General features: G+C 42.9%; 1 protein-coding gene and 1 long non-coding RNA gene across 4 annotated transcripts in view; one reads left to right on the forward strand and one right to left on the reverse strand.

Moving 5' to 3' along the window:
- The window catches only part of Iqch (IQ motif containing H), a 182,313-nt gene that overhangs the window by 143,893 nt on the left and 25,385 nt on the right, over positions 1 to 13,035 (forward strand). For 2 of the 3 annotated variants that reach the window (XM_028867008.2, XM_037207418.1), the window contains one exon: positions 7,770 to 7,940. The exons of the other annotated variant lie outside the window; for it this stretch is intronic. In XM_028867008.2, coding sequence (XP_028722841.1) covers positions 7,770 to 7,940 — 171 coding nt within the window. The remainder of the gene's footprint in view (positions 1 to 7,769; positions 7,941 to 13,035) is intronic. 3 annotated transcript variants of the gene reach the window in all.
- The window catches only part of LOC114691583, an 80,942-nt gene that overhangs the window by 14,105 nt on the left and 53,802 nt on the right, over positions 1 to 13,035 (reverse strand). The window lies entirely within an intron of this gene.

Consider the following 13,035-nt stretch of genomic DNA (forward strand, 5'->3'; position numbering starts at 1 on the left):
CTAGTGTGATTCTGGCATATCCTGAAAGAATTTCTGTAGTAACAGAGAAGCTTCTGGAGCCATAGAAAAAGCTGGTTTATCGACGCTGGTAACTGGATGTCACGGATGTGCTAGACCAAGGGTTAAGAACTTGGGCTTTGCTCCCAGTCATTCCTTCCTTAATTACACCACCAGAGCAAGTCAGCCCATCTCCACAGTTCTCCTAAAGTGAAGAGGTGGGATGATGAGGGCCACTCTGTGCTTCCACGATAGAACTGTCTATGAGCCCCTGGCACCCAGAGCATTTCCAGTTTTAGAAATATTTTCCCTGTCCTCATCATGTCAAGTGTGTCCAAATGCACTCTAATGGATTCTGATTTAAGCAACATTGCTTAAGAGTTTTGTTGCACTTGACTGACATATTCTACTTTATGGACACATTTTAAATAATTTTCATACTTGAAAGCCACTAACTTTTTTTTAAAAATCTAAACATTTTTTAATCTAAATATGAAAGCAAAAATCATGGAGGCCTTAGGAATGGTGGGTTACTTGGCCCTGACTGCTAAGAGATGGGACCCAGATGCTTTGTTGCCTCTGACCCGATAGATTCTAAGAATCAAAATAAGGCCCTGAACAGGGGGGCAGGCAATATCCAAGGATGGATGCTCTAGCTGTTTAAAGATAGCATCATGGAACTGTAATTTCTCATGGCCTGAGGGTAAGTAATATTAATAAAAACATGGGGAAGGATTCCAGGATGGACTCCAGAAGTTTGAATTGTTGAACAGGTAGTTCAGTAAGTGATTGTTCCCATCTCCTAGAGAGACTTCTATAAGACATTGGGCTATCCCAGCAATTGCCACTAGGTGGCAACAGGCCAAGAGGCAACTGTTCCCTCTGCCTGTCTACTGATTTTTTAAAATGTAATGCAAACAACTCTTACTAAATATCACAATCCTATAACTATTTTACTAATAGAAAATTCTTTCAGTATGGTGTACTCACTTATTTAAAAATTAAGGGCCAGGTGTATCTACCACATGGAGTGCTCAATGCTGTCTGGCATTTTAATGATGAAAGAGGGGGAAGAGATGTCATTTACCATGCCAAGGAGATCACATCTCCATGGTTACAGGGATGCTGGGGCCTGTTCTGCTCCCTGTCTTTGAGACATGGGCAAGTATATCAAATTCAGAATCCCACAACTGAGTCCTCCCACTGCCCTGACTGTCTCCACAGTCCTAAGGGAAGAAGGATCATGGGCCCTGCCAGCCCCCTGCAATAATAGCCTCACACACTGCCTCCTGTAGTCACCTCACAACAGACCTCAGGGATCCATGCCATTAGGCCCACTGTATTTGGGTTGATTTGACAGCACTGGAGATTGAACCAAGGCCTCATGTACGCTAGGCAAGTACTCCACTAGTAAGCTGCAACCGCAGCCTTTGGTGTGTGTTAATAGAGAAGGAAGTAGGCCTAGAGATAGGGAAGGAAATTGCTGAATGCCAGACAGACAGCAGACACAAGGCTAGCATCCTCAGCAAGTTCTTGTAACTGGTTCAGAAGTCTCAATACAGGAGCACTTGCCTCCCTCAACCCATTATCCTCTTTAGACTTCTTTACCCTCTGCTGCTGGTACTTCTATCCCCCAATCCATCCATTCTATCCTTCCCAAGCTTAGTGCTCCTTGGCATAACCTGGAGAAGCAGGATAACCTATCTCTGTCACAGTTTCTTAAACAAGGTCTTGGGTCCTATGGGCCTCAACTGTCTTCCCAGCTAAGGAAAGCCCGGTACTCCATGCTCAAAAATGACATCAGAGATGAGCTGCCTCTTTACCAGGGCCTGAGCCATCTTTAAGCCTCAAGTGAAGCCCAACACATGCTCCTGACATCCAGTGAGAAAGGAGAGGTGCCTGCGCTCACATCCTACCCACTAAAACATTTTCCAACAGAGGTATCTCAAGCTGAACACATCTAAGCCTGGAGCCTGGATTTTACCCTCTAACTAGTGTTTAATTGGTTCCACTAGGCATAATCCTTCCATCTTCTGGGGAAAGCTTGGAGACATCTTTGATTCGTTGTCTCATGTCTCACATCAAACCCATCAGTATGTCCACTGAGGCCTACTCTTGAAATGTGTCTGTAGAAAACGCTCCTTCTACCCTTAATGGTGCTGACACTGGTCATCCTTCCCCCAAACTGTGGCAGTGCCATTCTGTCTCCACCCTTGCTGCTCATGCTCCCTTCTCTGCCTGTACATCAACTCCTTAAAGACAGACACCAGAGCATGGCATCCCTCTGCTCAACACCCTCAACAAATTTCCAGCCTCTGAAATTGTATGTGGGAAATAAGTCCTTTGTCTGTCACTTGGTTGTATGTGGGAAATAAGTCCTTTGTCTGTCACTTGGTTGTATGTGGGAAATAAGTCCTTTGTCTGTCACTTGGTTGTATGTGGGAAATAAGTCCTTTGTCTGTCACTTGGTTGTATGTGGGAAATAAATCCTTTGTCACTTAGTTATATGTGGGAAATAGTCCCCTGTCACTTGGTTGTATGTGGAAATAGTCCTCTGTCACTTAGTTGTATGTGGAAACAGTCCTCTGTCACTTGGTTGTATGTGGGAAACAGTCCTCTGTCACTTGGTTGTATGTGGAAATAGTCCTTTGTCTGTCACTTGGTTATATGTGGAAATAGTCCTTTGTCTGTCACTTGGTTGTATGTGGGAAATAAGTCCTTTGCTTGCCTCTTACTCAATCCAGAAGAGCATAAGGAACCCTGGCCTAGCCACAGCTGGATTATACTACTCCCAGAAGAGCTGCCCATTGGTCTGACAGATGGCTTGGCCTTTCTCTAGGAAGAATCAAATGGTCCAATAATAGATTTCCCATAAGATTTACGACTGGGAATCTGAACAAAACTATGGGCAGGGAAGTCATTCCTACATCCCTCAGCCAAACAGGCTGCTGAAGAGAGTGGCCATACATCACAGTTTACTCCAAAGGACTGGTACCAGCCTTGTAGTGAGTGAATGTTCAGTCTTAGGTCTCTTAAGATTGGCCAATTTGGAAAGTAATAAAACATTTAAAAACCTTTAACCACCAGATGGCAAATCTTCATAATCCCTACTTGGCCTCATAGACATATCTGGGGGCAACAAAGGGAAGGTCTACCCAGACCATAATCGCCAATGACTAGTCAAGGAAAGTAGGACCCAGAGAGGACATAATTGTGGATTACAAATATTTATCGCAGACACTGATAGCATAAGCTTGGACCACTAACTAGCCTGTTAACTGCTCGGGGCCTCAATTTCCCTATAGTAAAGTAGATGAAAACATGAAGATGAATTTGTAAAGCCTCTATGGATTCTTAAAGCTCGGAAATTTTGGTTCTTTGATGACTACTATAATCTATAAACCAGTCCCTCAGTCTCATTTTTACACTGATGTTCATAAAAGAAGGCTAGCAAGAAGGAAGACAAAACCCTTTGCCATGGAACTTTACTTGCACTTGAAGACAATTGCAGAATGTAGGGCCAAAGCACAGCTGCCCACATCTGCATGCTGCACCACCCATCCATTCCTGCCTGTCACCAGAAAAAGGCAGAAGCAGCAGGGGTGAGCAGGCGGCCCCATCTGCCCAGAAGACCTAAGGCAAAGGGAGCTTTGTGTTGGGTCTCTCTCCCACTCCTTTTTACACAGGAGCATGTGATTGCCCTGTCATCTCAAAGAACTGGAGAACAGAACAGTTCTGGCCTGTGCTAGTCCTCTGAGTGCAGCAGAGCACAGGCAGGGAGGTAGAGAGCTGGGGCCTCCTCTCCCCACACTGGGCACACCTCTTCACTAAAGTGGCAACGGACTAGAGGCTGTTAGGCCACACGCATAACTTGTATTTTCTAGTAATCCCATTTTTACAAGTTAACAAAGAGATGAAAATAATCAATGTTTTCATTTAACCCATCATAACCAGAGTAATACTATTTCAGCATTTAATTAGTATAAACTATTATTAATGAGATGTTTTACATTCCTTCTTATTTCCTCAGTCTTGGAGATCTAACCTGTGTTTTCCACTAACAGCACATCTCAATCTGCACCAGCAACATTTCAAGTGCCCAGTGGCTACATGTGGCTGGCAGCTACCATGTTAGATAGTGCATATCCTGAATGTGTCTGAGAATCTCCATGAAACTGCAGTTATATTCTTGCTAATATTGACACTGATGGGTAACATGTTTTTACATTCTCAACTAGTCTTTTGTGTACATACTATTTTTGCAAAGCTCAAGTCATGTTGCTCATATAACTTTCTATTCTCTTTTTTGTGCACACCATATCATCAAATTATTCACAGCCATCATCTCTCATGATATCACACACTGTCCCATCGCTTGGCTATACTGTAATTTTCTTATCTAATGCCCAAATGCTTTTCAGTATTACAGGTAATGCTGAGGTGAATAATTTTGTGTTGTTTGTGTTCTTAAGGCCATGATGTGAGATTTCCTAGCATTCTTGCTATTTTCAGCAAAATTATTTTTGAAAATTATCAAGCAAACCGTTATCATCAAGTGACTTCTGACTGAGAAATAGGACTTGTAGGCTCGTGTGCACCTTTGATGCTTAGCTGAGATCCACCCCACTACCTGTGCCAGAGTTGCTCTATGTATGAAGGAAACTGAGCGTACTGGGTGTTTTTTGAAAGAGTCTTTCCTGCCTGAGCCTTACCTTCAAATCTAATCAATTAATGAATCAAGCCAGTCATTACTAGCCACCATCGCAAGTCATGTCAAAGTCGCCACCTACATATTGTCCTTATCCCTTTTCGGAGTGCTTTTGTATTGGCTTGCTTGTGACAGGAGTATCCACTGCAGGGAGCTGTAAGTTTTTAAAGTTAACACTGAAATTAAAATTTAAAAATAAGATTAAGTAAGAGGCAGTGAGAACATGGCACAGGCACTAAGGAGGTGCAGAGAAATATTTGCTTGATCTGAATCTGGACTCAGCCCTAAGAGGCCCCCAGGTGCCTGCTCCTGAATGGCTCCAGAGGCATTCACAATATGGGACTAGAATAGTAGATGTACCCTGCTTCACCAACCATACCCCACACACTGGGGGCTGCTGGAAGACAAAGACTTAGCAGCTTCCCCTAAAGGGCTAACGATCTAGAGGGGGTATTGGAACCCCTATACACAAACAAGCATGCCTTGGGCAATGTTTTCAGCAGGGAAAACCAGATGGAGAAAGGAACAATTATCTGAGCAAATCAGGCAAGCCTGCTGTTGAGGAAAAGGCTTAAGGAAATGTGTTCTATCTCCTTTGTGAACCAAGGAGTGAAGGCAGCCTGGGTAAGCAAGAAGCAAAAATACCAACCTCTAGAAAATTCAGAGCTCTGGCCCATGCTCTACCATCTCAGGCAAACTATGAAAGAGCTTTTTGCTCTCAGTATCCTCAGTAAAACGGAGCTAGGATACTAGCAGCATTGCTCAAATCCTGCCACTACAGGGCAAACCAGTTAGGAAATGATACCATATGATAGCCACGTAAAGTGTGCCACCTAAGAATTTTTTTAAAAAGACAGCATTTCCCAACATTAGTCCAGACTGGCTTTGAACTTGTGATTCTATTTGATTCAGCCTCCTGAGTGCTGGGATTATGGGCTCATGCCACTGTGCTTAGTGAGGGGTCTGTCCTCTTAAAAGGGATGCTTAGTAATCATAAGTACCATTTGTATTCAAGTTTATAAGGCAATTTTGCGTGTATTTGGGGTTTTGTTTGATTTTCAAAACTCTGTGTGGTAGGTATTCCTGGTTGCTCCTTGACACTTGAGGACACTGAGCTGGAGAGAGATCAGCACTAGTCTTAAACGTGTGCTGTTTGTGAGGCCGCACACAGGGGCTCTCATTCCTTGGTTCTGTCTTTCCCTAGACTATGCTGCCTTCCTATCAAAAGCCTTATCACCAAACCATGAATATCATTAATATACATATCAGCAATCTTTTGTATATCCATCTCCTTTTGGTCAAGAGCACCAAAGCAGGAAAGGAGAAACTCTGGGGAGGACGGGAAGAAGAGCAAGTTCACTTTCTCCTCAGAGGGAACAAGAGCTGGCTCCATCTGATTCACATGGATGGCCTGCCATACAGCAGGAAATATTTAAGTTGACAAATAGGATATTTACAACTGCAGCAGATACTTGGCAGTTAGTTTTTAACAATTGTTGCAAATGTGATTTATTTGCTGTTATGAAAGAGGATTACTGTGTGAATATGATCCTGAAATTAGCTTCAGTTTAGCAAGGGGCCTTGACAGCTTGACCTCTTAATATTCTTATAATGATGCCATTTACATTCAATGCTAACTCAAGTCACTCACTGCTAGATTTGTTTGAGAGGAGTCCACTCTAGGGCAGATGTATTATGTATTTTAACATACAGAGTTGGTGAGTGGGGCACTTGTAGACCTTCTAAAAGGAAAAAAATATTTAATCAAATCTTGGTGAAAATGTGTTCGTTTCCAACTTCCTACAGTGAAAATGCATTACTGCTAATTACAGCATGCTGAAGAAATACAATACTTTATGTTTTCTCCACAAGACATTTCCATGGCAGGGGCTGTATTAAACAGGAACATGTTCTGATCCTCTGGATCTCTGACTTTTAATTTGACTGGAGGATTGGTACAGCATCAATGGCCTCTCCTCTGGAGGTGCATGGGAGGAGGGGTGGGCTTGGAGCCAGACAGATATGATTAGAATCTGAGCGCTATCCCTTCCTCACTGTGTGGAGTTAGGGACCTCCTGGACCTATTTCTTTATCTGTTTCGTGAGTTGTAGCTTTGAAAGTAACTAGAGGCCAGGCAGTGGTGGTGGTGCACGCCTTTAATCCCAGCACTTGGGAGGCAGAGCCAGGCAGATCTCTGTGAGTTCAAGGCCAGCCTGGTCTACAGCGTAAGATCCAGGAGAGGCACCAAAATTACACAGAGAAACCCTGTTTTTTAAAAAAAGTAACTTGAAAGGTCAGAGAAGTCTGTGAAGCACCTGGCATACCACATATACTTAGTCCATGCAAACCATACCATATGTACTTAGTCCATGGCTTCATTACTAGCGTAAAGCTCAAACATCTCCTTCAAAGGCAGCTTTGATTCCACCAAGTAAACCCAGTCTGTCCTTTTTATTTCCATAATTCTTGCTATAGTACATTACACTGTGCTGTGATTCACTGTTATCTTGATGGCATGGCCTAGGCTTCTGTATCTTTGACTCTCTAATGACTTGCACTCTCTGCCTTGATCATTCAAATAAGTTGGATTCTGGGGATCTCATGGGAATCTGAAATGACATGTAAACTTAAAGGAGAAGGAGGTAGCACATGACCTCCTTTTGACACTGCCAGTTAAACACATAGTAGGTGCTCAGTATTTACTTTAGTTACCACACTTTTTAGCTTTTATCCAATCTCATGAGAACATTGCCCTGTCCACTTAAGAAATAATAAACCACAAACAAAAAAACATCATCAAGATCTCTGTTAGATTATCTTGGCCAGGTATTGCCATTTTTTTAAAAAAAAAAAAAAAACAAAAAACTCCTTATATAATCACAAATGTTCTAATGAGAAACAAGCCCCGTCCCTCAGCTGTGTGATACAGAAACAGAAGCAAAGACATCTATCTCTACTCCAAGAAACTCCTTGGCCACTTGTTTGGTCTAGTTAGGACTGGTGTGGCTCTGTTTCTTCTCCTGTCTCATCATACTCTCACTTCTCTGGCTCATGTTTTAATCAGGTATGGACAACAGGCCTCACCCTCTCATACAGTGACCAGCTAGCCATGACTCAGCTCACCCTGTACTTGACAAATGGCCATCTGAACTGTGGTCTGAGCACCTTGGAAGTGCCCCGCTTTGATCAAGATACAGAAAGGAAGAAAAAGCGCCTTAGCATCCAGGCAGAGCTGGTAAGCAGCAGATTCTTTCTGGTTGGTCTGACATTCAGCAGTACTCAATGCTGAGTGAGCAAAAAGAGAGTGAAGGCCAGAGAGGTAACTGAGCCATTTCAAAACAAGGTCTCTGCCATCCAAAGGGGGAGGCCACCCAGGAAGAGGAAGCTGGCTGTGAGAGCCCAGAGGCCATAGGCTTTCTGTTTGGGTACTTCCCAGTTCTCTGCACATCTCTCCACAGCACGTCAGTGAGCAGCTATTTTTGACAGCCCTCATCCCTATTTTTCTAGCCCTCACTTCCATTTTGAACTTAGACTCCTAGACCCCAAACAGCTAGACATGGCTGCTCTTCGTCTTCAGGTGAAGTTATTTAAACTGTATGGTCTCTTCCCCTTCTACATCCTCTTGGGAGACCAGGCCAGAGGCTGGCAAGACTTAACCTTTGCCCCATTCCCTGCCACAACCAGGCTGCAATACTTCTAGCTGCTAAAAAGCCTCAGATCTTACAGTACCCTGCTTCCTTGAAGATGCCACCTTAGAATCTGCCTCCTCTATCTCACACTAGTATGGTAGCAATTTCCCTAAGATGTCCTGTCTCCCTTCTTCCCCTTGGCCTAAAAACTACAGTGAAGACTGCTGGAAAAAAAAAAAAAAAAAAAAAAAAAAAAAAAAAAGGGCAAATTAAGCATGCTACACCCCTACCCAGGATTTTTTAAATAGAATCTTTTTTTAAGTAGGGCATGGTGGCACACACCTTTTATCTCAGCACTTGGAGGCAGAAACAGGTGGATCTCTGAGTTTTAGGCCAGCTGGTACACAGAGTGAGTTCCAAGACAGCTGGGACTACACAGAGAGACTCTGTCGTGAAAAAGAAAATAAAAGCATAGGATATATTTTGTTCACTGTCTCCCCTCCCTCAACTCCTCCTAGACCTTCTCTCCTCCCCACCCAACTTCATATTCGTTCTTTTTCTCTCTCTCTAGAAAACAAACAGGCAAACAAAACCAAATAAACACACACACACACACACACATGCATACACACACATACACACAAAACCCATAGAAACACAAAATCAGAAACCATAAAAGACAAGTAAAAGACCAGCAAGACAAAAAAATGCCCAAACTAAGCCATATGAGACCAAAAAAAAAAAGACTACAAAAATACCATTGAATTCGTTTTGTGTTGGCCATCTACTGCTCGTCATGGGGCCTGCCCTTAAGTGAAACTCCACTGGAGAAAACTAATTTTTCCTTTGCAAGTGGATATTAACTGGAGATAGCTTCTTGGTTAGGAGTGGAAGGCCATGTCCACTTCCCCATCTTAACACTGGGGTCCTGTCTGGACTGACTCCATGCATGCTGCCAGTCTTTCTGAGTTCATATGTGCATTAGTCCACTTGTGTTTAGAAGACACTGTTTCCATGGAGTCATCCATTCCCCATGGCTCTTAAGGACCTTTCTACCTCCTTGTCCACATAGATCCCGGAACCTGTAGGGAAGGGCTTTAATCCCACTTAGGAATGAGTGTTCCAAAATCTCTTATTCTCTGCACATTGTCATTGTGGATCTCTGTTAGATCCTATCCACTGCAAGAAGAAGCTTTTCTGGTAATGACTGAATGATACACTTATCTGTGGATAAGCAGAATGTCATAAGGAGTCATTTTATTGCTGTTTTCCTTTAGTAGAACAATTGTGTTTGTTTTTTCCTAGGCCCATAGCTTATGCAGCCTTAGGTTCTTAGCCACCTGAGCACTGTCAAGTGTGGGTTCCATCTCGTGGGGTGGCTGGCTACTCCCACAAAGTGTGTACCACCATTGCACCAGCACATCATGCAGCACTGCTGCATATCGCAGCTTTTGTATTTGGGTTAGTGGTAGCATGCAGAGTATCTTGAACACTAGTGTGTGTGGGGGTGAAGGCTGTAGTCGGGCACAGCTTGACTTCTCTGTGTTCAATGAGATAAGGCCTTACTATCAGGTTGTGGAAAGTAACCAATAGCCTTGGCAATAGCCTGAGATGTTTGAGGGTTTCCATAGGCCCCTTTGGCCAATAGCTCAACTAGATGTAACCCATTCCTGGCACTGGAGGTTTCGCTTCCTACCCAGGATTTTTAAAGATCAGGCTACTGTGATCTTCCTAGCTTGGTTAGTGAGGCCTCCCATGATCTGCCTCTCTCTCTACCACAGTCTCCTCTGTCATCACTAGGATGACAGGCCTGAGACCTGCTGCTAATGAGATTTACCAACTATAGAATCCAAGGTACAAGAGTAGGTCTCCATTGGGGTGCTGTGGAGCTAAACAGGTTATGGGGGAAAAGAACAAATGTCAACAGGGCAAGATGGCCCTTGGTAAAAGAGTGTATTTGAGGCTCTGCATCCACAATTGTCCTGACTGGTGCTGAAGAGTGTCTCCTGCCTTTTCAAACAGCAGCTTCTTGTCCTTTTGAAAATGAAGCTCCACCTGACATCCAAATTAAGTAGACAAAGAATTCAAATTGGGAATGGTGGTACACACCTTTAATTCTAGCACTCTGGAGGCAGAGGCAAGAGGACCTTGTGAATTCAAGGCCAGCCTGGTCCACAGCCCATCAATATTTAATTGGACTCTGTCTCAGAGCCTTTTTGGAGCAATATCTTCTATCTTTCCACTGAACATCTTCAGAACTAGATGTGTCTCGGTTTAAAGGAGGATGTTTGACTCTGCCCTATACCCCACCATCCTAGAGAGGTTCTTGGTGTCTTGAGTGCATTCTGGCTTCTTCCTTTACCCCTTTAATCCAGTTCTCCTGTGAGGTGCCAGTTAGGGCCTTGATCCTAGGAATCACCTCAAATTTTGCTTATTGAGAAGCAGGATTGAATTGGGTATGAGGAAAGTGCCTCCACTTGAGGAGTCTATTTTCACCAGAAGGATCTGTGGAACCCTTGGCCCCGTGCTGAATGAAGAGTTGCAGTAAAACTCCATGCCAGTAAGAAGCTAGAAGCTGAGTTAGTGGCAGCACAACCTTCCAAAGACAATCTGCTGCAGAGGAGTGTAGCTTTGGGGTGGGGGGTGTCATAGCAATAGTGGTTTCTCAAATCAGCAGCATTCTCCCATTTCCTGCCTTAGGTGTCATTCCTAGCTACAGGCCAAGAATGGGAATTCTGTGAAGACTGGTGTCTACTTTTAGGGACTGCCTACACAAAATAGGAAACCTCAAGAGACCAAGTGTTCCAGAATCACAGCAGAAAAGCTATTCAGGGTTTCTGGTGTGAGAATAAACTTAAAGTGCTTTAGGCTTCAGAGAGCAATAGATTCTTCCAGCCTGAACCTGTGTGTGTGTGTGTGTGTGTGTGTGTGTGTGTGTGTGTGTGTGTGCGCGCGTGCGCGCGCATGCATGCGTGCGTTGCGTGCGTGCAGGGCCCAGGGATATTTACATATGCAATAGGTTCTTTAAAAAGAAGCATGTACATGTGTACAGAGTACAATTTTCAGCCAACCTGAAACTTCCCAAGCAAGTATGAACGCACTGTGTGCATGCTGCCTAGATAAATCAGGAAGCTCCAGGTTCAGTGAGAAACAAACCTTGTCTCAAAGAAAAGAAGACAGTGAGTGATTAAGACACTCAGTGTCATCTTATGCCTTTACATATGTGTGCACACATGTGTACATGTGTATATATGTACACACACACACACACACACACACACACACACACAAAGGGGTCATTTTTTAAACTTTTAATTAACTTCAAAATTGGCATAAATAATCACCCTTTTCTGTCAACTTTCACTCTTCCCCTCTCTTCCTGAACCTTCTAAACCACAGTTGCTGAGTGGTCATAAAAAACTCATCTTTGCTAACATCTTAAAACAACCCAAGTCATTTATACACGTTTGAACAGATATGATCTGTAATGAATGATTAAGTAAAACCTTTTGTGTTAAATTATGATGTTAATAATGACTGTGTCTCCTGTAATTTATTATGAATTCTCAGATGCTCCGGGTTTGATTTTGATAGAATGCAACCACATCAGAGTTTATGTGATGACTTTATTTTTAGAACTCCTTCGTTGAAGGCACACATTTCCCCACTACTGCTGCTACTGTAATTATGTACAAAACCGATCACTCATTAGAGTTAGGATACATTATCTTCTAGACAGATGAGGCTAAATAAGCAACACATTAATAATTCAGAGAGCAGTTCATTATGCATGTGGATGCCTGCTTCATAACTGGAATAAGAACCTCATCAGCCTCTGCCAACCCTTAAACAATAGTTCTGTGTTATTGCAGCCACATTCCAGTTTACGCTTGTTAAACTGCTACTTGGATTATTTTATCAAACATTCATTTATTTGTGGTCCCTTACTGCCGAGAACAGATTTTGGAAGCTCCTTTTTTAAGTTAATGATTTGAGCAATGGGTGTTATTAATTCTCAGAATATTATAAACATGATTAATTTTCAGGCAGAGATTTATTACGTGAGGATTTCAGCTATGTCAACTGAAATGCATCACTGTCAAAACAAGTATCATAGTGAAAATAGAATGCGCTCCACACTTCAGACGCTGTGCTCACAACTAAATCAATTTAAATTGTGGCTGAAGCAAAATTATATTCTCCAGTGAAAAAGAGTATTCCGGGCTTCTTTTATTTAGCTTGAAGCATTCTTGTTAGATTGTGATTTAGAAAGGTAGTTTAATAAGACTAGACTAGCACTGTTTTGTGTGCTGTTTCTTCTTGTTTTCATGGAAAGGCTAACTTTCTGTGATTCCCCACACATTCCAGATGTGGCCAAGGGGAAGATGTTGGTCTGAGAGTCAGGGATCATGAATTCTGATATTTGCTCTGGCCCAGGTTTCCTTAGTTGTAAATAAGAAACGGCTAAATATCCCCAAGGTCTCCTGAGCAGTTTGATTTTATGGGTCCTAGAGAATGGAGTTGTCTGTAGGAAGCCTGTCTAGAGCTTCACACACTGCAGAGGACAGAGGATGAACAAAGCCATGAGAAACAGTTTTGAAAGGCCCATCTCTCCATACTGCAGTCTTTCTTGAAAAGCTCCTTAGGTTGGTTTTTATTGTTGTTGCAGAAACTTCTAGAAGGGGGTAATATTGTTATGAC

This window comes from Peromyscus leucopus, chromosome 7 (assembly GCF_004664715.2).
Source record: "Peromyscus leucopus breed LL Stock chromosome 7, UCI_PerLeu_2.1, whole genome shotgun sequence".
Classification (NCBI taxonomy): domain Eukaryota; kingdom Metazoa; phylum Chordata; class Mammalia; order Rodentia; family Cricetidae; genus Peromyscus; species Peromyscus leucopus.